Genomic DNA, 26,256 nt, shown 5'->3' with positions numbered 1-26,256 from the left:
TTTGGCATGGCGATACGTGGAGCTTTGTTAGTTGACCGCCAGAGGGGCTGCGAGATTTATTGACTCTGTGTCTTGAGACCGAAAGCGCAGAGTGACTAAAATTTCTGATAAAGTAGCTTGATTATATCTTCTAGATGCAGCAGAAATTCGCGGTCGTTATGTCAACAGATGACGTCGTTGAAAATGAATTGATTTACACGTTATATGAACTGGTCGTATTAGAATTTTAAGGTCAAGAGTAGTTTTCAGAATGTAGTTTCTTAAGGCAAAGACTTATTGCATACAGATTTAGAATGCAAAAATTTTATGCCAGATCAGTTGACAATTAATCATTATTCTCCTGGTCAAGGAATACCACATCATGTGGATACTCATAGTGCACTTGATGAGCCCATTATATGTTTGTCATTAAAATCTGGTATCGTGATGGAGTTCAGAAATGAAAAGAAACACGTGTGTGTTTTTTTACCTCAAACATCTTTTCTTGTAATGTCTGTGTTTGGTACAGATCAAACTAATTTTTAATGATGGAGAGATATAATTTTTTGCGTTCCTACTAAGGCGCACACACACAACACATCCATAGGCACACCAACAACCAGGATGATATTTGGGATTGGACGGCGCAATATCCAGTGTGTCTAGTGTCAAAACTTGCGTCTTAACCCATTTTCTTTCTGCAAAGATTAAGTTTGTCAAGTAGCAGACTCAACCGATACCCAAAATTTACGACACCCTACAAAATATATAGCCAGAAAGCAAGTTTAGTTTTTAAGAATAATGTAATATTTCGAATATTTTGAATAAGTAAAAAAAATAAAGCATCGATCGAGTAAATAATGATATCTTGGAATTTCTGAAGCAGATGATATTAACATATCAAGGAAACAATGGGAAGAGAGAATTTTAGCAGGGACGGAGACATTCTAAGAACGTGGTGAAACATCAAGAACAAAATACATGCAATTGGTGCACTAGCCTTGCCTGTTGTACAGGCTTTGCTATCGCCAACTGAACTAAAAAACTCGGAAACTCGAAAACTCTCAACAATTCTGAAAACTCAACTCAACAACAAAACTCAAATTTTCAACACTTTTTGTACAAAGAAAGAACGAGGCACTTCAAAATCTAAATGGCATGTTAACTCAAAATGTACAGTATTGGTATTGGTATTAAAGGGGGGCGCCCTCGCAGCGTCCAAGTACTTATGCCACCAGATGGGCCCGTTGTGCCCCAGGCCGCTCTAGAGGGCGTCCAGAATGCCGCCCTCCTATAGAAGGTCAGCAACTCCTTTAGCCCAATATCGTGAGTCCTGATCGATCAGGGCCGTTCCGAAGACTCCCAATCTTGCCCGTGTCAAAGCAGGGCACTCGGTGAGCAGATGATACGGGGTCTCCTCCTCTTCCATGCACAAATGTACAGTATAGCAAAGTACCTACTAGCAAACGTCCAATCTAACCAATTAGCAGTGACTCTATCACGGGATAATCAAAAGTAGACAAAAAGACCCTTTAGTTACCTTAACGAAACCCTGAAAAGCTGTAATTTCCAGGACGTGACAGTTGTCATGTTATATTCTTGGCTAAAAACACTTCTAACTGCTATCCCTATGAACAAGATATAAACTAGAGTTAAATTCTAGTCCACACCATGTCCGCCTATGCCTATATTGACCGACATAACGAGGTATGCCCTTTGGTCACTTTTAACTGTGCAAACATTATTAATATGAACTGAAGGCTCAAAGAATGAGAAATAAGTAGTAACTAATGACTAAAGGAAAGTTACAATTATGTACGAGTGTCCCATACGAACAGACAGATCGATGTCCAATCACGAAGGTCAAAGTGGGTCTGCAAATTCCCCTGACATTGTCATCAGAGAGGCCCAACATACGTGCTTTATTGCATATAATCTGCAAAGAAGTCCAGAAGAAACTGAAAAATACATTGCTCGTCATCGAAATGTAGAGGATGTGAAGCAACAAAGTTACTGTTGGGCCAATCGTTATCGGGTGCACAAGCTATGTATCCAAGGGATTGTCTGAATACCTGGATAACTTCGCTAGCCTCGAAAATAAAAGCCCTGTTGAAAACTGAATTAAAAAAGTTCTTACCTAGTTCAACGCCGCTAAAATCTTTTGACCTAGAATTCTGTTGATTCTGGCTGGAATGATGTAGTATTGCTGAACAGTTGGTGAGGATAATCGCGGACACTTGCCACCATAGATAATAGACATGGGTAACCTCAAATGGGAACACGAGAACTGAAATAGACTTCTTCATAACAACAAACAAAAGACATGTAACATATAACTGTATTAAATCAATTTTGGCATTGGGAGTGATCATAGAGCAGTGAGAGTCACAATAAAGTTAAACTTAAAGATCGAAAGAACCAGACGGATAAAGAAAAGGAAAATGTTGAAATAGTGTTCACCCAAAAATAAAGAAGAGTAATGAAGAAGCTATAAATCGAGTCTTAAACCAACCCTTTCCGTCGGATATTGAAACCATGGATAATAAAATGAAAGAAGCGTTAAAAGTTACACAAGAACAGTATTGTGTTAAGGCAGGCACGACAGAAGAAACACTAAGTGAAAAAACTAAAGAGCTAATAAAAGAAAGCACAATTCAGGAAGGACAGTACAAAGCAGACTTAGTTGAACTTAGAAGCATGAATAGAGAAATCTCGAAAGCAATACGTGAAGATCAAAGGAAATACAATACTGAGAAAATACAACAAAGAAGGAAACTTAACATCAAATAAAAGGAAATAATGGAGGTATCAAAAATCTTCTACGAAGAATTATTTAGAAGTCAACAAAAGAAAACACAAGTTGCAAAGTTCAAAGTAGTAAACCAAGGATCTGAACTTATGCCAAAAATTAAACTGGAGTAGATGAAAAGTAGCATACAAGAAATGAAAAACAACAATGCACCTGGAGATGACAAAATAGTAAAAATAAGCTATTAAAGTTGGAGGAGAGAAACTACTAGAATAAACCAGTTATTTAATTTATGTTTGAATCAGAGTATTGTCCCCAAAAACCTGGAACAACGAAATCACTATCCTACACTGTCTTCTCATATTTACAAATGGTTTACCAATATCATCACGAAACGGTTAGAACGCAAATTATATTTTTATCAAACCACTGACGTTGATATTTGTGGATTTCAGAAAAGCTTTTGATATAATGGAACTGTCTGCAATATTAAAACCATTGCAACGAACCATAGGTATACGAAGTTGTTGTTAAACTCCACGATTTCGCCGAGAAATACAGGCAGGAGGATACTATCTCTCCCAAATTGTTTACGACAGTCCTGGAATATGCTTTTAAGAAACTAAATTGGGATAAAATGGGAATAAATATTGATACCTGAGTCATTTGCGCTTTGTCGATAATATTGTTATTACAGCCTAATGTTTAAATGAAACCCTCGAAATGATAAAACACTAAAACAAGCAATAGAAAAAGTCGGTCTTAACATTAATTTTCAGAAAACAAAATACATGACCAATCCAGTTCCAAGTGAGAATCTGTAAATTGAAAGGTACGACATACATCAGGTTGGGACATGTGATTATAATAGGTAAAGATAATCATATTTGCGCAACTTAACGCTGTATAAGTATGAGATGGGCGACATTTAGTAAATCGCAACATTTTCTGATTGGGACCTTGAACTTTGAGAAAAAGTTCTACATGCAATGCATATTGCCAGTAATCACATACGTCTGGGAAACGCTTAAGTTCCTAAAAAGTCCCCAGATAAGTTGAGAGTAAATCAAAGAAAAATGGAACGAGCAATTCTCGAACCTACAAGAAGACACAAATTACCAAACAGCTAGTGAGACAGAGAACTAAAATAACAGATGTCATACAAAAATTACTCAAGGCAAATGGAGATGGCTGGTTATATAGTGCGCTTGAGCAACAATAGGTGGACCAAATGATTGATAGAATGGAGAAAATAAGTGAAATCAGGGTCGACTTACAACAAGATGGGAAGACGACCTGGGAAAAACAGCGGGGAACTGGAAGCAGAGGGCACAAAACAGAATGCTGTGGAAGGTAATGGAGGAGACCTATGTCCAACAGAGGATGCAAGACGTTGGCGGATGATGATGATGATTCACCATTTTCAATTTGCATTTCAATTCATGCCTATGCCTATATCTTTTTATTTATTTATTTTTATACGCTATAACGTCACCATCGACTTTTGGTTTGGAAACCTTTTTAGAAGACGCCAACCTTTCAAAATTTTGCACAGTTGTGTTATAAGTTACGGAAATCTAGAGAATAGAAAAGTCTCGTATTGAAAGAGGACTTTCCTGCCGATGTGCCCGGAACCGATCGTCGTTAATTTTAAACCGAACATCGCGTCGCTTTATGCGCAGTAATAACCGTTTAACGCGGCGTAAATATAAAAGCCCGGGCCGACGATTATAAATCGCGGATTCCCATCATTTAACCGAAAAACGTGTTTAATATGGCAGCGACACCGCATTTAACAATTATACCGGGAAATTTACAGTGGTCTCGTCTCGCGCGGAGCCTATTAATTTCCCAACAATTATTTCCAGATGCGCGCGGAACCAAGAAAAATACTTTAGTCCCGAATTCCTGCGACGGGTATTTTTCGGGGACGCCGAAACGGCACATTCGTACGTCAAACGTCTCCACCCTGTCCCTGTTGCTTTCGCTTGTTTTCATATGGTTGGCACGTGCTATCGCGCGGACGCGTGTTAATTGCCCCGAGGTTTCGATGCGGTTTTAGCAAGACACCGAAAAGGAAAGAGTTTAACTTGATACCGATCGCTGACGTAGTAGTACGTTATTTTTTATTCGCAATACATTGATTATTTGTTATTTCAGGTCGTTTATTTAGCGGTTATTAAAGAAATATAATTTAATTGAATATTTAAACCGCTTTATAATGGAAAACGGCGATCTTCAATGGAATAATATTTGTAATGAGACAAATCTATAACATGCTGACATATTATCCGGGGGTGAAAATGCTACGGATGAAAGTGATGGTCAGATTTTCCAATTAACTTCAAAAGAAAAATAGAAAACTTTTACTTACTGCAACTGATTCTGGGACCAGCGGTTCCGAGGATACGTAGTTTGAGAACGAAATAGCATCACGCGGTGGTCAGTAAATAATGGAGATATAATTTATCAGTCATCAGTAATAGCTTAATTTTGAAATAAGTTTGAAATAGCTTAAAAACAAAACCTTTCAAAGGAAGAGGCAATCATATTCTACCGAAACCCACTAAGTTTCTTCTAGACTACAATCTAGGAACTATGACCGACTATGGTACGTTTGTCAGAATGTTGGCCGAACCTAATAAAAGTGATAGAAACCGGTAAAATAAATTGAAAGACTGATGAATTGATAAGAAAAACAAAGAGTACTGTGGATTACAATATACACAATGTGGTAGTAATTCTTCAAATGGACATTTTGGTACACAAGGAACCGAATCCGACAAAGGAAATGAAATTACCTTTTCCCATTGTTCAACTGATACTGTTTGTTCAGTAGTTACAGTTACAGAGCCTCTAAAGGTGCCTTTCTGGAGATACACCCACGTGCTTATGGAAATTCATAGTTCAGGGCAAAAGGTTTCCTCAGGAACGTTGCAAAGTCTGCAAGAATCACGGCAATAGGGAATGCAAAAACTTCATAAAAACGATGCGAATGCCAGATTGTACACTATTAGTGATTAACCTGTATTGCTATCAACCTCTAAATGTCAATAAGGTTAGATAAAGTCAGTAAAAAAATTATATATTTAGTATAAACGGCACCTGGCCCAAAATATTTACTGCTTTTGAGTGTTCCAGTTGCAGTGAATGAAAAGGATTGTAAGGGAACTTTACAGAAAGTATTTGAGGACATGTTAACAATCATGAAATGGAAGATCATTTTGTAGGCTATGGAAGTCATTAAAATATCTTGTAAAAAAAGTTTATTGAAATTATCTTGAATACTTCCTTTCTTAAGAAAGAGAAAAAAAAAAGTTAAGTCCTCTCTTTAATTACCGCTCCAGTTCCAACAAAATTAGTTATGTACTTTCTAAGTGGTCCTTAACGATTTCTACAAGAATTTACTCCCGTCCAAATCGAGATTCTATACCGATGATATATTAAGGATCATTACTATGAGCGAAGTGTTCGTATTTGCGTCATATTTCCTTTTGACTGGCTACACACGCTACCTACCAAAATCCTGGACCTACCGCATCGACGCAAACCTTTTCCTGTCTCTAGGAAACGTACTAAATATATTTCGGTTTTATTCTTAGAGCCATTTTATGCCCGTAATGCAGTTATGATTTATGCGCACAATTTCAGCGAAGTCGAATGTTGTGCTTTTCGATTTGTCCCGTTGTGATTTCCGTCTTGATTGGCTTAAAATGTTCTTCTACGGTACATAGAAGCGAGGACTGAGGTTCACTATTCAAAGTTAAAAATGGTTTGTTAGTAGCCTTAGATAACAATCTAAGTTTAAACCTTGCTGTATAGGTCCCATCGCTTGTTAATCTGGGGAATGACAACGGACTAATCTAGAGTCTTTGTTAGACACGAACAACCATTAGAATAATTAATAGTCTAAAGCCCCTGTAGGACCTTTCAACATCCTCAAGTACTAACGTTGCTTCTATTCAAAAGTATATACCTCAATAACGGAATTTACAACTTTCAGCAGCAAAAGTTACTGCAAATATGTATTTGACCAGATACGGTGAGCATCTCGCTTCAAAAGAGCTACATTAGAAACACCAGAAAGGTTTACAATTCATTTTCCTCGACGTAGGGACTTTCCCCTAGGTATTATTTAATAGAAAAAAAAGGGTTTATTGGATTTGGCTCCTTACCCAAAAGTCAGTATTTCACTAATGTACTAAAATACTAATCTTGACGATTTTTATGTTTGCAAAAAAAGAGAACAAAGTGTATATATTTATTATTATTGAGCAGTCAATACTCGCATAGATCGTGGGTCAGATTATATATTTTTACCGGGTTATCCAGTTATATATGAATATGATAAAAACACAAAAATATTACACAAATTATACAATACTAAAAAAAAAGTCTAAAAAATCAAAATTGGAACACAATATATCAAGAAATGAAGTACAACAAATAAGCCAATTTTTTTTAAATATATTTTACTACTGCTGTAGCTGAAAACAGAACAAAAAAATAAATAGTAATTCCAAAAAGAGAAAACCACGAATGAAGAAAAACTGTTTTTTCTTCTTCTTTATGTCATTTTCGTGTAATAAACGCGGTTTACTAAATTTTAACGCTAGCTATACAAACAATAAACAATGAAAACCATTCAATAAAGTTGACAAAAAAATGAAGTACTTAGGAATAACAATGCGTACACAGTTCTAATGGAATAAACATTTACAAACAGTAATAAAGAACCCAAATCCACTGATTTACAAATGAAAATTTCCTAAAAACATTTTAAATAAACAGCAAATACTGACACTTTATTATGCATTAGTGCACCTTTACAATATGGTATTTTGTGATGGGCAGGAGTACTATATGTACGTTTCAAAAAGTTGGAAATTATGCAAAAATATTTCCTAAAAATAGTTTTCCAAAAAACTAGAAATTATTCTTCTGTACAACTGTTTAGAGGGTCGAAAGGTTTCACGGGAAGGCAGTTATTTTTTTACTACGGTTTTAAATATTTTCAAAAGCAAAACCGAACTACAAAATATAACTCATAGAGAAAAGGGAAATGTGATAACAAATAAATGTAAAAAACAAATAGGCCAAAGGTCTTACGCATTTTTGCAGGGTCATTTTTATAATTTCCTAGATGATCTAAGGCAAAGATTCATAATTTTAACATCATTTTAAAAATCATCTCAAAAAATTTATTCTGTCTGTAAGCATCGAAGAAATAAACATCTTCATAAATATGAATGCATAAAGAATAAAAAGTTAACGAAATATTATATTTATTTACATCAAGATCTCGAGGCTGCTCATCGCGGTCTAAAGAGTGTATTTTAGTTATTATTTATTAGTTATTATTATCCAAACTTAGTGATTATGTTTTTGAAGATGGATAACTAAATGTTATGAGTCTAGTGACTGGGGTGCTCCAAGACTCTATTATTGGTCGTCACCTTAACTGAATAGTTAAGTTCCAAAGAAGCCAACCGACGAAAGAAGAATCCAGGAGATTTATAAATACTATATTAATATATTATTAATATGTATCTAAATCACTCAATTAGCTATTAAACTAGCTTTTCCTGGAGTTCTTTTTACTTTTACCTATTATTTTTATATTGTTATAAATTATTAACAAAGCAATAAGTTAGAATTAATCTGACTTACTCAAACTCCATTTTTCCTTTACGCCAACATTCGACACAAAAAACCTTTGCAACAACTTTTGCTTTTACTTTTGTATTTTTTTTTTGCCGCCCACACACGCGTGAACGCAAAAAGACCTCTTAAATGTATGCTAAACACGTTTGGTTTACGCCATTGTTAACGCCGTTTCCCTTTGTTGCAGGATGAAGTCATAACTGCGTTCCGACATAAGGCATCCGAAAAGGCAAAAGGAAGATGAAAGAATTCTTGGCGATCCTTTGTCTAACCTTCGTCGGCGCAGCGCGAAGCGTCGAGCCCTGTAAGTCCTTATTTTACAAAGAGAAAAAGCGGCGTTCCCGGAAATTTACATACGCTCTCCCTTTTACCTCGGATTCCTATCCCTTATTTACATTTTGCGTTTATTAGTGCCCGTTAATTATATCCCTCTTTCTTTTCGCAGCCCAATGCATAGCGCCGTTGGGAATGGAAAGTTTGGCGATCAAGGACGAGGACATCACCGCCAGTTCGTCCTTTGATCACGGCAACGTGGGACCTCATCATGGAAGGTAAGGGATGCATGTCGTTTCTAAATATGATGCTACCCTACATTAATACATTTTAATCTATTATGGTTTTCACCTTCTCTTAGTAAACTTTTATACTCCATTGAGAAGTTCCGGTACTCTCATTAATCTACCTGTTAACTCTCACGATATGGTTGTGACTTCTTAGCTCTGGATATTGCACAATGGTCAATTCAACCTGGAGTTGTAAGCCTTCTTGGAGACAGTCATAACTTGCTCGGCTGTTTATAACCAAGAAACTAATACACTGCGATATTAATTTCACGTCATATCCATCTTCCAAAGCATCTCAGGATTTTTACTTTAAAAGATGGCAAAATAAATCCCTATATCTCATTGCGGAGGCATTATACGGAGTTCGTATGAACAAGCGCTAGCATTAGCATGTTTAAGTAAAAGCATAATTTTGTCTGAAAGTCAGCACGGTTTCAGAACAGGTAGATCAACCCAAACAGCGATCCATTCATTTTTGGAGCATACTATCAACTATATTGAGTCTGGAGAGCACCCTGCTGGGATATTTTGTGATCTTAGTAGGGCGTTTGACTGTATGAAAAACGAAATTCTTTTGAATAGGATGGAACGATAGGGAATTCGTGGAATAGCTCTGAACTGGTTCAGATAGCTCTTAACAAATCGTAGGCAGTATGTTGAAATAAGGCAGGAGAGGGGCAGCTTGTATCAAATTAAAAAATCTCAAGTGAAATCTGTAGATAGAGGCGTACCGCAAGGTACAGTGCTTGGCCCTGTTTTATTTATCCTTCTTATCGATGAACTTTCTGCTCAACTACCTAGTTTGGGTCTATCAGAGTTCACTGACGACTGTTCAAGTTTAGTCTCCAAACACTGTTATCAAACTCTTCAAGACAGAATTAGTTTAGCACTTGTACTACTAAATAGCTGGTTTAACACCAAGGAACTTTTTTTGAATGTCCGAAAAACAAGAGTACTGATATTCAAATTCCCACAAAACAAAAAAGATCTTTCTGTGAATGTCTGGTCGGGCGGGGAGGCCGTTAAAATAAATTTTTAGTACTAGAGCTCGACGAAACTCTATCTTGGGAAACTCAATGCCAATTATTTTCTTCAAAGCAGCATAGTTATTGTTTCCTAATAAAAAATTTAAAAATTGCTTTGACCGGAAAGTGCATGATAAATTTCTACTATGCTCACATCTATTCGAGATTAGTCTATGGGATTCCCTTTTGGGGAAATTCAAGGTGAATTGCTGGTTTAGCGTGTATATAGATATTAGAAGTTTGTTTGTGGATTTATAAAAATAAAAATACCTTACAAAAAAACGAAGATTTCCACTACTATAATACACGTAACAAAGACTGTTTCTCCATGAAAAAAAATGTATTTGACGAACACCGGTATTAGAGTCTACAATAGAACAATAGAACAGAACTAAAGAGCAGTAGTAATGTAGACATTTTTAAATGCAAACTAAAGTTTTTCCTCCTAAAAAACTGTTATTGTAATTTAAGCGAATATTTTACCTATTATTGTTTGTCATCACTCTATTTCATTTGCATGATCTATATTGACCTACTTGGCGAAATCCGTAATACATTGATTTTATTCTAAATATGTGGGATAATAAAGATATTATTATTATTATTATCCAATCCTTTTAGAGTCATGGTGTAAGATGGGAACACAGTCTCTCTTTTGGTACGAATAAAAATTATTTTTCCTGATGCAAGTTTTAACCTCCAGGACATGCCATGGCTTCCAATTTCACCTTGAAAGAAGGAGCTGTTTCGGCAACCTTCATAAGCTTTTCGAAGTGATCCAGAGCACTTACGTTGGTGTTTGTGACCAAATCTGGAACCACTATTACCATTTTTTTTTAGACTGCTGGTTAGATCAAATAAATAATAATATTCTTAAAGGTTATAACTCTTGGACATAAGAGCCGTAAGGATTTACGGCCATCCATAAAACAGAGTTCGAATTTTCGATTTTCCGTCGGAAATATTTCATAAACCACGCCCTGTGCACGGCACGATCAGTTTACAACATTATATCCAACTATCCTGCATTTATTTCGCAATTGCCGGTATAAAATATCGGTCGTAAAATGCATGTGTTTAAAAGTTAACTTAATAAATTGTTTTAACTTGGGTTTACGGCCACCCCAACGCTGTTACGTTTACGATTATTTCGGCCTCGTCAGTCGTCACATCAAGATGTGTTACGTTTTATGAAACGGTTATATTGGCTTTTTATTTTTGATTTATTCCCCCGACGTAGTCGAGGTATAAAATACGCGCATTTCAATCGGACTACAGAAGTTATAGACACAACGAACTCATAATTTACTTCTCGAACTTTTATGGCATCAGATTTATATCCGATATTCCTGCGATGATCTTCGATGTCGTAAATTCTAGCCTGGAAATAGTAGAACGCGGTAGGATATACCGACTGTCGTTTTCTATTGGCTAATCCGAACATGTCGAGAATTTATTATTGGTATTAAGAGCTTCCAGGACTTTGCTACAATGTTTAGGTCATTTATGTGCTCAAATCAGCAGTCTGAAATGATAGACAGTGGTGGTTTATATTTAACGATGGAACTGATTCACAATACAACTTGGGGTCAAACTCTCTACCAAATCTTAATAAGATCCGACCTCACTAATATACTGTGGACGGTTTAGATTTCACTATAAAGACTAAACTGCGCAGGAGAAGTCCAACCAATCCTGGAAAGGTTTTTGGAAAAGAATTGACTAAAGCAATTGACGCAATACCAAAAAGAGAGATAATTATCATATTAGGTGACTTTCATCCACGAGTAGCCAACGCAATAATACCAGGTAAACTTAATAAATAAATAACACCTTTTAGACACAAAGAACAACATAAATATGATAAAAATAGGGTAATACATTATACGCAAATACTAGATATAAGATACTTATATTCTGCCAACGTAGGGAGTGGCCACAATTTTGTTTTAGGTAAAAAAAGAATGAAAATAAACAAATATCAAAAACTAATATAAAAGTTTGGGGAACAAATATTAAACTAGAAAAACCACAGGATGAATCAATAAAGAATCTCTATCAAATAAGATTGGAAAACATAATAAACGAAAACTCAGTAATAGGAAAAGAAGATATAGAAAATAGCTGGAGAGAGATTTGAGAAAATATCAAAAACGCGCTTGGGGAACGTAAAACCGTCAGAACATCAAAAAGAATAAAAACTACACCTTGGTTTTGTGACGAAGTAAAACTGAAATGTGAACAGAAATCAAGAGCCTATCTCAAATATAAGCCTACAAAAACAGGAGAAGATTATGAAGAATATAAAAGAATTCGCGATGAAACAAACTCACTGGCAAGGAAAAACAAAACAGAAGATTGAGAAAAATTCTCAAAAGATATGGAACACGACTTTTAAGGTTTGCAGAAGGAGATCTAGACAATGATACGTGAACAGCGACAAGAAATGAAAGAACTGATAGAAGTAAAGTATATCGAAAAAGAGACATGGACAAATCACTAGAAATAAATAGTAAAGAAGCACTTAAGTAAAAAATCGAAGATCGGCTGGCAAAGATGGAATACAGAATGAGTTATTGAAGTACGGAGGTCCCAAGCCAATTACAGAACTAATAGGGTTTATAAACAAGTTAATAACTATCGAGGAATGAACCTCCTATGCACAACTTCGAAACTGACAACAAAAATTATTACCAACAAAATAACTCCACTTGTAAAACTCTCTGAAGAACAACAAGGTTTAAGAAGTGAAAGATCTTGTAATGACGCGGTATTTGTAATTAGACAAAATATAGAAAAATCAATTGAGCACAATAGGCCAGTGTTCTTATGCTTCATAGACTTAAAAAAAGCATTTGATAGAGTGCAGCTGCAGGACGTTTATAACAGAAATATCCCATTTGATATAATCGAAAATATGTACAAAAGAAATCAAATAGAAGCAAGAGTAAATTTAGAGCTAACGGAGCCTATGGATGTAACTACAGGTATTAGGCAAGGAGACTCACCAAGCCCCTCATTATTTAACATTATATTAGTCGAAATAATTAGAGTACTAAAAACAAAAAAAGGCTATAAAAATGGTAATAAAGAGATGCGAGTGTTGTGTTACTCCGACGATACTGAAATGAAGATGATTTGCAGTTATTACTACTATAAATGCAAAGAAAAAAACTAAATTACTAGTAATCTCTAAAGAACCAATTAGATGTAACCTGGAACTTCAAAACCAAATTATAAAGTAGGTAATGAACATCAAATATTTAGGAATTAGATGATCGTCTGATAATCACATAGAGGATGAAAGAAGAGAAGAAATTGCAAAAGCCAATAGAGTAGCAGGATGCCTAAACAACATTACATGGAAAAATAAATACTTAAGAAACGAAACAAAATTCCGCATATATAAATCTGTAGTTCGACCATACCGCTGCAACAAGACCGGAAACATCTAAGACTCAGAAATGCCTGGAAACAAATGGAAATAGCAGGGAACACACTCTGGGATAAAAAAATAAATGAAAACATAAGACACATATGTGGTATTGAGAACGTTAACACCTGGATAAGAAATAAAAAGCAATGATCGAATCAAGAATAGAATGTCTGAACAACGGATAGGGAGGATATCAAGAGATGAATCGCCTGCTGGTCGGAGGAATATAGGACGCCCACGAAAAAGATGGAACAAAAACTTGTGATAAAAATTACATTAAACTACAACAGGTCAAAGTACCTAATATAGAAGAAGAAGAGAAGAAGCCGAACATTCACAGTCATCCTATTCCCAGTTTAAATCAGCAGACAAGAACATTATACAAATGACATTAATCTTAGAAACAGACAAACAAGAATCAGATAACACGTTGTTTTTGTTATACCACTACTCAAAAAGGATTGCACTTCTAAGCGGTGGTTATAAACTCCAAATAACGAGTGCTTGCTTCTAAAAATTTTTGAATATTCCCATCTATGTGATATGGAATTTTCATAGAACTAAATGAATGAACTTACATAATATTATTAATAATCTGATATAACATATTGTCCTCGATCTAGATCACGACTGACATTATCGCCTCATAGATACCATCAAGACATGGATATGACGCCAGTTTAATATTAGTGTGTTTTGGGTCTAGAGGTTGCATGTGCTTTTCTTGTATCTTGGTCATTTGGTGTCGTAGAAATTCATAACCATATTCACTAGAGTGACATAGGATGGCAACTGATTTATTTTGCACCACTTTTCTCAACCAAGTTGTGAGTGCCTCCATGAAGATAAGCTCAGAATTGCCGCTTTAACTTACCTGTACTAACGCCAATGAGAGAATTAATAATGAACTGACCAAGGACGCTAGTAGGAGCTTTGATAGAAATCTGGTATCTAACAAGGCATCCCCATATCTTGCCACAGCACATTTAGGATGTATTTATAGGAATAGAAAACTCCAATTTATCTTATAGGTAGCATACCATTAGAAGGAAGGAGATTAAAAGTGTTGGGAGATCAACTTATTGCACCTGAAGAATTATCGTAACTTCTGAAGAGAGCTTTTTGAAGAGATAAGGTATAAAGGGCTAAAATTGAATGCAGTCATAGCTAAAAGAAAGATAAGGACGTATCGTAGTCAGAAGGTTTTTCTTCTTTTCATACTATTGGTTGATTCGTTGAGGACCATAGAGCTTCACCTAAAGATGTCTTCGCGGACAGACTGTATTTACGCAATCCGTTCGATTTTTTTCTCAAGTCTGCGAACTTCCAATAAGTTTGTTACTTTGGAATAAACTTTTAATGCGCAAACTTACGAGGAGCGTATTTCTAAAGGGGTTTTATTAACTCTAACTAGGCAAGCTGTCGCGGAATACTTGCTTTATATGCAGAACGCCTTGGGGATTTTTACTATCTAATGCGAAATTTTAAAGAGTCGTAATTTTTGACGATTATTTTGCTCGTAAAAGTTTTAAAAGGCCGAGAGAACGGACGATGTAAAAAAATTATCTGGCGACCTCGTTTTCGTAGTCGTTCGGTTTCGCGCACGCACCAACTGGCCTTGCCGGCAGTATCAGTGTTTTCATCTCTTGAATGAAGAGCGCCGATGTCTGATGAATAATACAAATAACTTTCGGATGTGTTGTTATTTATGAATGACATGAAATCGTTTAGAAAATTGATTATTATAATTATCATTACTGTGCCTTTTAACAATTGGTCCATTTTTCCAGAGTGCGCAACGAAATCAACGGCGGGGCGTGGTGCCCCCAAACCATGGCGACGCCCGATTCCAAAGAGTGGCTCGAGATAAACCTCCACACGGTTCATATGATCACCTCTACGGAGACCCAAGGAAGATTCGGTAACGGCAACGGCGTAGAATTCGCCGAGAGCTACATGTTGGAGTACTGGAGGCCCAGATTCAACAAGTGGGTACGTTATAGGAGCAAGACGAACGGAGAACTCCTCAAAGGGAACATCAACACGTATCTCGAGTACAAGACGCAGTTGGACCCACCGATATGGGCCAGCAAAATACGCTTCATACCGTATAGTAGCCACAAACGGACCGTGTGCATGAGAGTCGAGTTGTATGGGTGCAGATGGTCGGACGGTATCGTGAGCTATTCCATGCCTCAGGGTGACAAGCGAGGCAACTGGGAGTTTTACGATTTGGCGTACGACGGACATTGGGACGGAGAGAAACTCAAGTACGGGCTCGGTCAGCTGACCGACGGCCAGATCGGACCCGAAGACTTCAAGCTCGCGTTCCACCAAGAGAACTCCCAGGGCTGGGTGGGTTGGAAGAACGACTCGCGCGAAGGCAAACCAATAGAAATCATCTTCGAGTTCGACAAGATTCGCGAGTTTAGTGCCGTGCACATCTACACGAACAATCAGTTCACCAGGGAGGTGCAGGTATTCGCCGAAGCAAAAGTCATGTTCAGTGTCGGCGGTAAACGCTACAAGGGCGAACCCATCACGTTCGATTACATGGAGGACTGTATCTTCGAGACGCCGCGCAACGTTTCGATCAAGCTTCACCATCGCGTCGGTAGGTTTGTGAAACTGCAAATGCACTTCGCCGCCAGATGGATTCTGCTCAGCGAGGTTACGTTCGACTCCCTCCCGGTCAGCGGAAATTTCACCGAAGAGGAGGAGATTGAGGAGCCGGTGTTCCAAAAGGACCAAGTGCCCTTAGGGACCGATAATAAAAACGTAATCAGTGCCGTGAACCCCTCGGGTGGCATGGGACAGTACTTGGGTATTATAGTTGGTGTCCTCGCCGTGCTCGTGGTGTTCATGATAGCTATCGTTCTCTACATCGTAATCCAGCAACGGCGGTACAAATCATCTCCGCGACCCTCTCAAGTTCCTGGCGGCTGCGACAAAGCTGCCCTCTATAGAGAACCCAGCCTGGGACGGCTAACGAGTTCGTCCGATTACGCTGACGTCAGAGACCCCGAGTACGCGGTACCCCTGCAACCGCCGCAGACCCCGAGGACCCCTCCGACGCTGCAGAACTTTTTCCCGAAGCCGCCGTCAGTGCCGCCCCCTCCGGAGAAGTACTACGCGGCTACGGAGATTTGCGGCGGCGGTTTCGTGCCGCCGCCTCCGCCGCTGAGCACTCCCCCGCCGGTCAGGCTGGGCAGACAGCCGAGGTACGTGGCCAACGCTAGGACGTACGTCGGACCTTAATTCTGTGATATCGAGCTGTAAGACGAGGACGGATTTGGTCAATAAAATTTTGGGTGAGTTCAGTTTTGTTTGGGGTGTACAGGGTGTACATCGGTTTTTTATACGTAAAAGGCATAAAATATTTGAAGCATAGTGATTCCATACGAGCTTATAGGATAGAAACAAATAGATGCTAGTTTTCGAGTTCAGGATAATCTTCAAATGTAAGCGCAGCTGAAATATTTTCTGTTGCCTTAATTTGACATGAAATGAAAAAATATCCTGTAAAGAGAAGAAACGCAATTATGGAAAGTGTGTTGTTAACGTTGGTCATTTTCATTTTGTTAAAAAAATAATGGCGCCAGAAAAAGATTATTTTTTTTTTTAGCAATTTAGCAAAATTCGCATTAAAAAATTACAATATAAATTACGCAGTTAAATAGATTCCTTGGCTGTAACCAAACCATCAACGGGTGCCAATAGCGGCTACTGAATTTAGTGTGGATTGTGGCGCATTAGAAAGTGTTGGAAAAGAGAATGTATTCGTGTTGTTTGGCAAAAATGTACCCAAAAACTAACTTAAACTAAGTTTAACAAACTACGTTTGGTAAACTTTTTAAGATAAACTTCATTGGATTTTGACTATCACTAAAAAGTTACGGAATGTTAGGCTAGAGCGTTTTGTAGGAGCATGGAATCTAGCTTTCGTCTTGTTTTGCTAATCAGAATTGATTTTTTTTTCTATTTTTCTTGTATTTCGTAGTAGTACATTAGGTAGGCAGATTTATGAACGACACTTTACTTGCGAGTGTTGTTTTGGCAAAACGCAACGGACAAGATGTCGATGTGTTGCATACTATACTTTTTCCACGATTTTGGGTGCAAAACAACACGAAAGGTGTTCACGGATTTGATATTAAACTTGTTTTTCTCGTTCCTCCCCACCTCACATCTCATATAACTTTCCTTATTAATAAATGTATTGTTTTATCAATCAATTATGGAAGAAGTCTTAAGTTATCCCAGTAGCTAAGGTTCCCTCTCTACATACTCTCTCTCACTTGCGGTGAATTAGCATATTGTGTTCTTTGTATTAGAGAGAGTCATAAATGAACAACTAAATGAGTACTTGAGTACCCACTCAATCAGGTTTTCGTTCCGGCGTTAGCACCGTTACGGCTCTTTCGTATGTCGGATGACTTGCTGAGGCAACAGAACATTGGCAAAAAATGGTACTCTTGGACTTCAGCGAGGCGTTGGATACTCTAAATCACATTGTACTTCTAAAAAAGCTTAAATTATTGATATAAATGTTGCATGTCTTATCAATATGCTGATGACATGCAGGTTTAGTATCCATTTTGTAAAGATAACGTAGGTGGTGTAAACCATTATATAAATTCAGACTTCTTTTTGGCCCTAACAGAGAGAATGTCTTATAATTTTAATATAGTTTCAAATAATGTTAGGTTAGTACCTATGGACATTTGTAAGAAGTTAAGAATTCTGATGGATGTGTGGCAACATTAATAAGAAATCAGTTTTTAAAATGAAAATGCCGCCATGTTTCAGAGATATTAAAATTTATAATGATGTCCCCGCTATTGTTAAAGTCTGTTCATCTGCTAAGTCGTTTATAAATAAGTTCAAAGATGTAATGTTAATGAGTCCTTTCACTAAGTATATAAATAATCAATCGAGTTTCTTTTTTTGATTATGTATTATTGTCAAATTATAATTCTTATAATGTTTTCTTAATGGTGGTTAGATGAGCACCTATGCTGGATCCTGCACTCAAGTGTCTTTACTTATTGTATATTGTATCCCTCAAGTAACAATAGACATTTTGAATTGAATTAAATACATCGAATTCGTTCGATTGAAAGTATAATATGCAACAACTGGATAATCTTCTTCAGATACTCGCTCCGCTGCACTCAGCTCGCGCTTAAAGAAACTCGTGACTAAAGTGTCATTTATGTGTTAAAGCGGAGACACTGTATCTAACTTGTACCGATATATACGCTCAACTACCATTGACATTACCAAAATTCAGAATAATTTCAATATCTGAATTTTTTATTGGGAAAATGCCTATTTTTACCCACTACATATCTCAGCACATATCCGTAACGGAATGTTAAATGGTACAATAACAATCTCGGTCTGGTTTACCAGCCGTAATAGCGTCTAATACCAGCATTATTTTCAATTAACGAAATCTGTTTTAAATTACACTTAACGTAAAGCTGCAGATAAGACTTAAAATAGGCCTCTCTCTGTGTACCGGAACAAACTGAGAAATGTGTATTGTGGCTATAAATCATCGGCCTGGCTGCCGGCTGACTGGCTGGTGTGGCGCTTTTAAAAATATTTCGTTGTAATCTAAAAATACTTTATGGCCCAACGAAATATATTGTCTTAAGATGGGAAATGGCTAAGCGCTCGCGTAATTTATAGAGTGCCGGTACAGATAACGCTCTGTCGCCGCAACGATCTCGATAATGTTTGTAAACAAATCGACCCCAGTTATTTAAAACAAAATTTTCCAGATTTATTGTGAAATTGAGTGGGACAATAATTTTAACATTCGATATGAGTCAGGGGAGCTTGTAGAGGTTCCACTTTAAAACTATGAATAACTAAGTTTAACATTAGATTTGCATCAAAAGATGGTGTGTTAATTATCTAAAGAGTATTCCAAACTCGTCAGCCAATTAATAGAGAATTAAAAGAGATATTGCTCAACTTTTGGTAGCGGCCATAGCAGACTTTGGTCTACGTTATAAAAACATTCCCAATGTTGCAGCGGTGCCAGATCTAACTAACAGTCGTAGGATTTTTGGAATTTTAAAAGCACACCCTTCGCAAAATTCCAAATTTGTTGCATCTACGATACGTTTTTAAAGTTATTAATTAATTTTTAAAAAAATGTCCCTAAACACGGTTTACAAGTTAGCAAGTTTTGCCTTGGTAAAATAAATCAAATGTTGCCACAGTTCAGAATGCTGAGCTAATAAAAATGAGATAGTTTAAGTTGCCATAAAACAGTTATATATTTACGCTTGCCACAGCGGCCATGCGGTTTATTATTTGTTTTTTAGCCAAAAATGCACATTCAAAGCATCGTTTCCAAAAAAGTTACTGGGATTTTTGACATCTTGAAAATGTGATATTTTGGATGTAGTTTATCAAGGGTGGATACATGTATTTTTTCTGCGTTGGGATTTTCCTCTTATGGTATGCATGGGAGTTTTGAAATGTGTCCAATGATGTGTGTGGTATATAGTGACCGCCAATTGACTACTTCTTAATTGACTAGTCAAATTCGATAAAAATGTTTTAAATCTTGCAATTGTAGAGTATTATCTATCATTATTTAATAATAGTATGTATGTTATAATAAATTATTATGCTATTGTAATATCCAATTTACCTATACCCAAATACGATAACATGAGACATTAAAATGACGGCTTATTGGTTGTATGGAATAGTGGGTCATGTAACATTTTATTTTTAAGGTCTTTTTATCCCTAATTCAAATCTTGGTTTTGATGAACTTCGATGTTTCGTTTTAATTTAGTTTAACTAGTTTTGTATTTTTTCTTATCCAAACCTATTGTAACTAACAACTAAATCACGTTGCAGAACTTATAAATAAAATAAACCAAAAAATAAATTAATGCTAATAATAGTAATACTAAAAGTCTCGCACAAAAGTCACATGTGCCAGTACTCCATAAAATAAATAAAGAATTGTCTCATACAAATTTTATGGCAAAATGATGAATTTAAAAAATCACTGAAAGTTTTCTGATTCTAAACGCTATATATTTTGTAAACTATTTTATTAGTCAATTATTAGAAATAGTTACCACTCTGAGGTAAAAGAAAATTTTAGTAATAGTATAGATGGCGCTGGAGTAGAAGGTATCGGTGTGCTGTGTGTCCTCAAATTTTCTTGATTTATACTGAAAAAATTTAATTTCGCTACTAAATCAGTGTTGCTTTCTTCTGAAGCACTGTGGTGGAAGTTGCTTTGTCATTTCTATCTTGAGGGCATAAGTGTTTTGTTTACCGTGCGGTTGCTGTACACCTAACCTATACAATGGTACTGTTAAGGAATGATATTGAGGATATTCGGAAGATTGTTGCGGATCAAATTACCGCTACAATTCTTGGTGACGATTTTCAAGACCGACTTATTGGCTCTCTTCTTGCCAAACTCGAAGAAAAAATTATGTCAAAAATAGAGAGGGTTGAGAGCGAAGTGTCCAATTTGCGCAAAGAGGTGAATAGGATGGCGCAGGAAAATAAGGATTTAAAACAACAGCTTGATCAGCAGGAACAACATAGCCGCAATCAGAATATTCGTCTATTCGGTGTCCATTTCGAAAAGGATGAGAATATTTTGAACACCGTAAAGAAAGTATTTCAACAAAAGATGAACATTACTATTGACAACAATGATATAAAAAACTGCTATAGAGTAGGAGCAAAAAATCCGATAGTAAACAAGCAGCCGGCTATTTTAATTTAGTTCCATAGTGCTGACGCTCGTGCAATGGTGTTAAAACATCGTAAAGCACTTAAAAACTCTGGCATCGTAGTTAAGGAGGCCCTTACCCAATCACGGTTGCACCTATTTAAAGTGGCGGTTAAAAAATTTTCCGAAAAAAGCGTGTGGTGTCTTAACGGCAATATTTACATTAAATGCTGTGGTGAGGTGTATCGTGTTCAGGATGAGGACGACATATACCAAATCACCGACCAAATCAAGGAATAACTGTATGTAGCTACGTTTCACCTCACTTCACAGCTATTTTTTTTCTTTCCAACATTACAGAAATTAATTGTGAATCAAATTATAATAGCTTGCTTTTTTTTTCTTCGTTATTAATCTTAGTGATAAGCAGTGTTAACCTCACATTTCTCAGCTTGTTGTAAATACTTTAAAACCATGAGATTAGTCAATTATAATATACTTTTCGAAGAATAGTTTTATATCTTGTAATTTAGGTATGTCACATATGCCACATGTACGATACAGGCTTTTTTCAGTATTTATATGTTTCTGTGTAATACACGAACTTCAAATTAACTTTAAGTTACATGCAGCACCAACTTTATTGGTTTTAGTACCCTCGTACTTTCCACTGCTTGTTTGAATTTGATAACTATTTCCTTCCTTCCTAACCTTCCCTCCTTTAGTTCTCAATGGATCTTAATTTTTGTGCCGCACATCTTAATGTAAGGTCCTTGCTGACCAATTTTGACTCTTTTCTAAGCCAATTATTGAGTAACAATTATGATATCGTTGGTGTATCTGAATCGGGGCTGGGTGCGGGGGTTGATCAGATGGTAGGCATTCCGAATTATAATTTTCTGCATCACAATCGTCTGGACAGGCGCGGAAGCGGTGTGGGAGTGTACGTTAAAAATAATTTAAGGTGTGAAGTTTTGGCCTATGCTTGTCTTGAGCATATTGAATACATACGGGTTAAAGTACTGTTAAATAATCGAACCTTTATGGTGGGTACTGTTTACAGGCCACCTAATACTAACGTATCACAATTTTTTAATACCCTTGAGGAATCCTTGTTTAATATATAGTCGGACTATAATAACTTAATATGCTTTGGTGACTTCAATATCAATATGCTTAATTTAAATACTGATCTTGGAACTAGATTAATTTCTGTGTTTTCTACTTTCAATATGGACCAATATATACAAGAACCTATCCGCATTGCATTACATTCTATGTCGCTCTTAGATTTAATATTTACCAACGTAAAAAAAGGTGTCTGATGTAGGAGTTGTCGACAATAACATCGCTGATCACTTTTTGACATACACAAAATTCAGTCTAGACTTGCCAGATAATGAACCTGTAAGTTTTTATTATAGATCATTAAAAACCATTAATCTTCAGGAGTTTAAGAGGGATCTACTAGATTTACCGTTAAATAACTTACTTTATTTTTGTGACATTCAAGAAAAGCTAAACCTCTTAAATAGTTGCACATTGGAACTATTTAATAAGCACGCGCCGTTAAAACGCTTTAGGAAGAATAAAAACTATAACTATGCGAGTTGGATAACAGAAAACATAAAACTGCTACAAAAGCTGAGAAATAAAGCGCTAAAAAATTTAACCTGACTAAACTTCCAGCACATTACGAGCATTACAAACAATTACGTAATTATACAAATTCGGCCAAAAAAGCTTATTTAAGAACTAAGTTTTGTCATGGTAATGCCAAAGAGAAATGGAACGAACTAAGGAAACTTAATGTTGTAAAATGTAACAGGGGTACTTTGCCAAGTCACTTAGATAATGTCGATCAAATTAATAACTTTTTTATAAACAGTGTGGAAAATAATGGTAGCCCCAATCAAGAACTGCTGAATTTTTATTATAATAATAGGTTAAATGACAGAACGGATCACTTTGACTTTGTATTGTCCACGGAAGATGAGATTCTCAACATTCTGAAAAATATAAAATCTAAAGCTGCGGGCCATGATGATATAAATATATCATTAATACTTCTTTGCTGTCCATATATTGCCCCATACATTACGCATATAATAAATGAGTGTATCTTAAATTCGTACTTTCTGTCAACATGGAAGCGGGCACAAGTCATCCCCTTACCGAAAATAAACAATCCAAGCGAATTTAGTCACCTGCGGTCAATTAGCATATTGCCTGTTCTATCTAAAGTACTTGAAAGAATTATGAACTATCAAATGGTAAACTTTTTAAATTCTAATCATATTCTACGAGAGAAACAGTCCGGTTTTAGACCCAATCACAGTTGTGAGAGTGCCATGCTGGACATTACTGATGACATTTTTAGAGCGACTGACGATGGAAAGATAACGGCTTTAATATTGTTGGATTTCAGTAAGGCATTTGATATGATAAATCATTCAATTCTCTTGGCCATTCTCCATTACGATGGTTTCTCCGAAGGTGCTCGAAAGTTTCTGTGTTCCTTTTTGTCAGGTCGGACACAACGGCTTGTCTACAATCAGCAGCAGTCATCGTTCCTAGGTGTTCGCATGGGTGTTCCACAGGGCAGCATTCTTAGTCCCTTGTTGTACACTATTTTTACTTTTAACTTCATTGGAGCCCTCCACCAATGCAACTGTCATTTTTATACGGATGACACTCAAATTTACTACTCATTTTTTCCTCCAGAAATAGCTACCGCGGAGGATGTCATCAATACTGATTTATCAAATTTTTTTAACGTTGCAACAGATCACCTCCTAAAGCTTAACCCTAATAAATCTTCAGTAATACTCTTTGGAAATGATAATCATTTAACCCATGCAAAGTATAACATAACAATTACACTTAATAACATAAAATTGCCACTCTCTGAGTCATGCAAAAGCTTGGGTCTTGATTCGCAGTTGCGTTTCAGAGAACATATTACTAATAAACTAAGGGTTGTCTATGCTAATTTAAAATTAATTTATGGCAATAGACATGTACTTTGTCAGGGAACTCGTAAGTTGCTGTGTGAATCACTTGTTCTGTCACAATTTAATCACTGCAGTGCTGTGTACGGACCGTGCCTGGATGCGTCCGATCGTTATCGTGTCCAGAAGGTTCAAAACTCTTGTCTAAGGCTAATTTATGGGGTAAGGAGGAGAGATAATATCTCCCCGTACCTTGTTGCGTCAGGGTGGCTTAATATGCACCTTCGATGCCAATTACGAATGAGTTCCCTTTATTTCAACATCCTTAAAACAAAATTACTTTTTATCTTTACAGAAAAATTACTCTTAACATATCAATACACAATTTGAATCTGCGTGGAAGACACCGACTAATTATACCCCGTCACCGCAAAGAATTATTTAAAAGATCATATTCCTATAATATAGCCATTTGCATTAACTCTATTACTAATTTTGATATTAATCAGTCCAACTCGACGTTTAGGAACAATTTCAAAAAGCAGTTGTTATTAAGCTCTTCTACAAAACATGTGCCCCTTTCCTTTCCTTTCCTTCCAACTCCATTTCTTCTCTTTTCTTTTCTTTAGAATTATGTGTATCTACGCTTGGCGCTTTCAAATAAATTCTATGAAATTTTTTATTATTATATTTTCGCTGTTAAATGGAAGCCTGAACAGTATCTAGAACTTCTAGATGGCTGCCCTAACAAGGCCTATTGTTGACCATTATTTCACTTATTTAACTTTGGTTATGTAATTATTTCTATGTAACTTTGATGGTTATAACAATAAACGGTAAACGGCATTAGTTAAAAAGTTTACCGAACGTGTTGCGTACTATACCGTTTCGACGACCGTTAGTTTTTGAGTACATTTTCGTAAAACAACACGAATACATTCACTAGCATGACCGTCAGAATTGACAAACGTCAAAATTCAAAGCGTGGGAAATATCCCCGAAAACATCCGATCGCTCCCAAATCCGTGCGGTAAAATCCCGGAAACGTCCGAAGTGGCTCGGATTAGTGGGAAACGAAGTTGACGTAGTAAAGTGATGCTTCCCGCACGCTACATCGGTGCGTAATTAGGCATTTTACAGACGGGAGTAGAAAAAAAATCACTAAAGGTCATGAAATTTACCGGCAATCCTGAATAAAGCAAATTTTTTTTGAAAATTCAATTTTCTTGGATTTTGACGATTGAAAAAATATTACGAAATTAATTTCTTAAACGTTTTTTTAGTAACCAAAATTTGCACTGTGTGTATTGTATCTGCTTCTACAATATTCTTTCTTTACTTTCAGCTCCGACAGGTGGCGCTGGCGACTTCGAAAGTAATCCCACTTTTCCCCTCACACAAGGCTGAAAACTACCAAATGCATATTCGCTTAATTTATTGTTTACTTTTGTAGGATACCGTTTTTTGTCATAACGCTCTGGCAATGCTTGAATTAAGACAATCCGTATTTGTTAATAAATGGTACCACGTAAGTATTAAGTGTATATATTCGTAATTTTCGTATTCAAATATTTTAAATTATATTGTTTTTACGGTTTTGTACATATCCATCGACAACTACGAGTATTGTATATAGCCTAGTGAATAAAAATATCATTAGTGTAAAATGAAGAAATAATATTTCGCCTTTCATTTTTTCTAAATCCTGCCCAATAATTTGCGTACAAAAATATAATAATTATCCCAAATTTCCTCTTAAATTCCACTGTCATGACATAAATAGTCCCTAATATAATGGACAATTATTTCAAAGACAGACTCTAGATCTGAAAATTTGAAAAAACAATTCCGTCTTGTGTGGATTATTTGAAACTTACCAAAGACGCATCGAGATACTGAGAAGAATTCTGGTGCCCGGCAATGTTTCACTAAAAAGACAGGTGCACATGTAAAAAAATGTGTTCAAAAACAGTTGCATCGGGAAAACTGTACGCCACTGGTGCTGGCAACAATTTGTGTCACTTCCCGAAACTAGATTAATTTTGCTTGGAAAGTGAACTACCAGCAGTCTAGTTAAAACTAATATACTCCACGATTAAACTCCAAAAACCTAGCGTAAGTTAAATATTCGAAGGAGAAACTTTTAAACTAATTTTTAAATTA

The 26,256-nt window shown here is 36.3% G+C and overlaps 1 protein-coding gene across 2 annotated transcripts in view; it reads left to right on the top strand.

Moving 5' to 3' along the window:
• LOC132707557 (discoidin domain-containing receptor tyrosine kinase B-like) overlaps nucleotides 1–25,759 on the top strand; it is an 82,030-nt gene extending 56,271 nt beyond the window's left edge. For both annotated transcript variants that reach the window (XM_060679458.1, XM_060679457.1), the window contains 4 exons: nucleotides 8,580–8,696; nucleotides 8,838–8,943; nucleotides 15,207–16,727; nucleotides 25,439–25,759. In XM_060679458.1, coding sequence (XP_060535441.1) covers nucleotides 8,633–8,696; nucleotides 8,838–8,943; nucleotides 15,207–16,674 — 1,638 coding nt within the window. In that variant the 5' untranslated portion in view covers nucleotides 8,580–8,632 and the 3' untranslated portion in view covers nucleotides 16,675–16,727; nucleotides 25,439–25,759. The remainder of the gene's footprint in view (nucleotides 1–8,579; nucleotides 8,697–8,837; nucleotides 8,944–15,206; nucleotides 16,728–25,438) is intronic.
• The last annotated feature ends 497 nt before the right edge of the window (nucleotides 25,760–26,256 follow it).

The sequence above is a fragment of the Cylas formicarius genome, unplaced genomic scaffold, assembly GCF_029955315.1.
Source record: "Cylas formicarius isolate icCylForm1 unplaced genomic scaffold, icCylForm1.1 PGA_scaffold_9__14_contigs__length_23061073, whole genome shotgun sequence".
Taxonomy (NCBI): Eukaryota; Metazoa; Arthropoda; class Insecta; order Coleoptera; family Brentidae; genus Cylas; species Cylas formicarius.
Note: the sequence above shows the minus strand (reverse complement) of the source record. Positions and strands in the feature narration are given on the sequence as shown.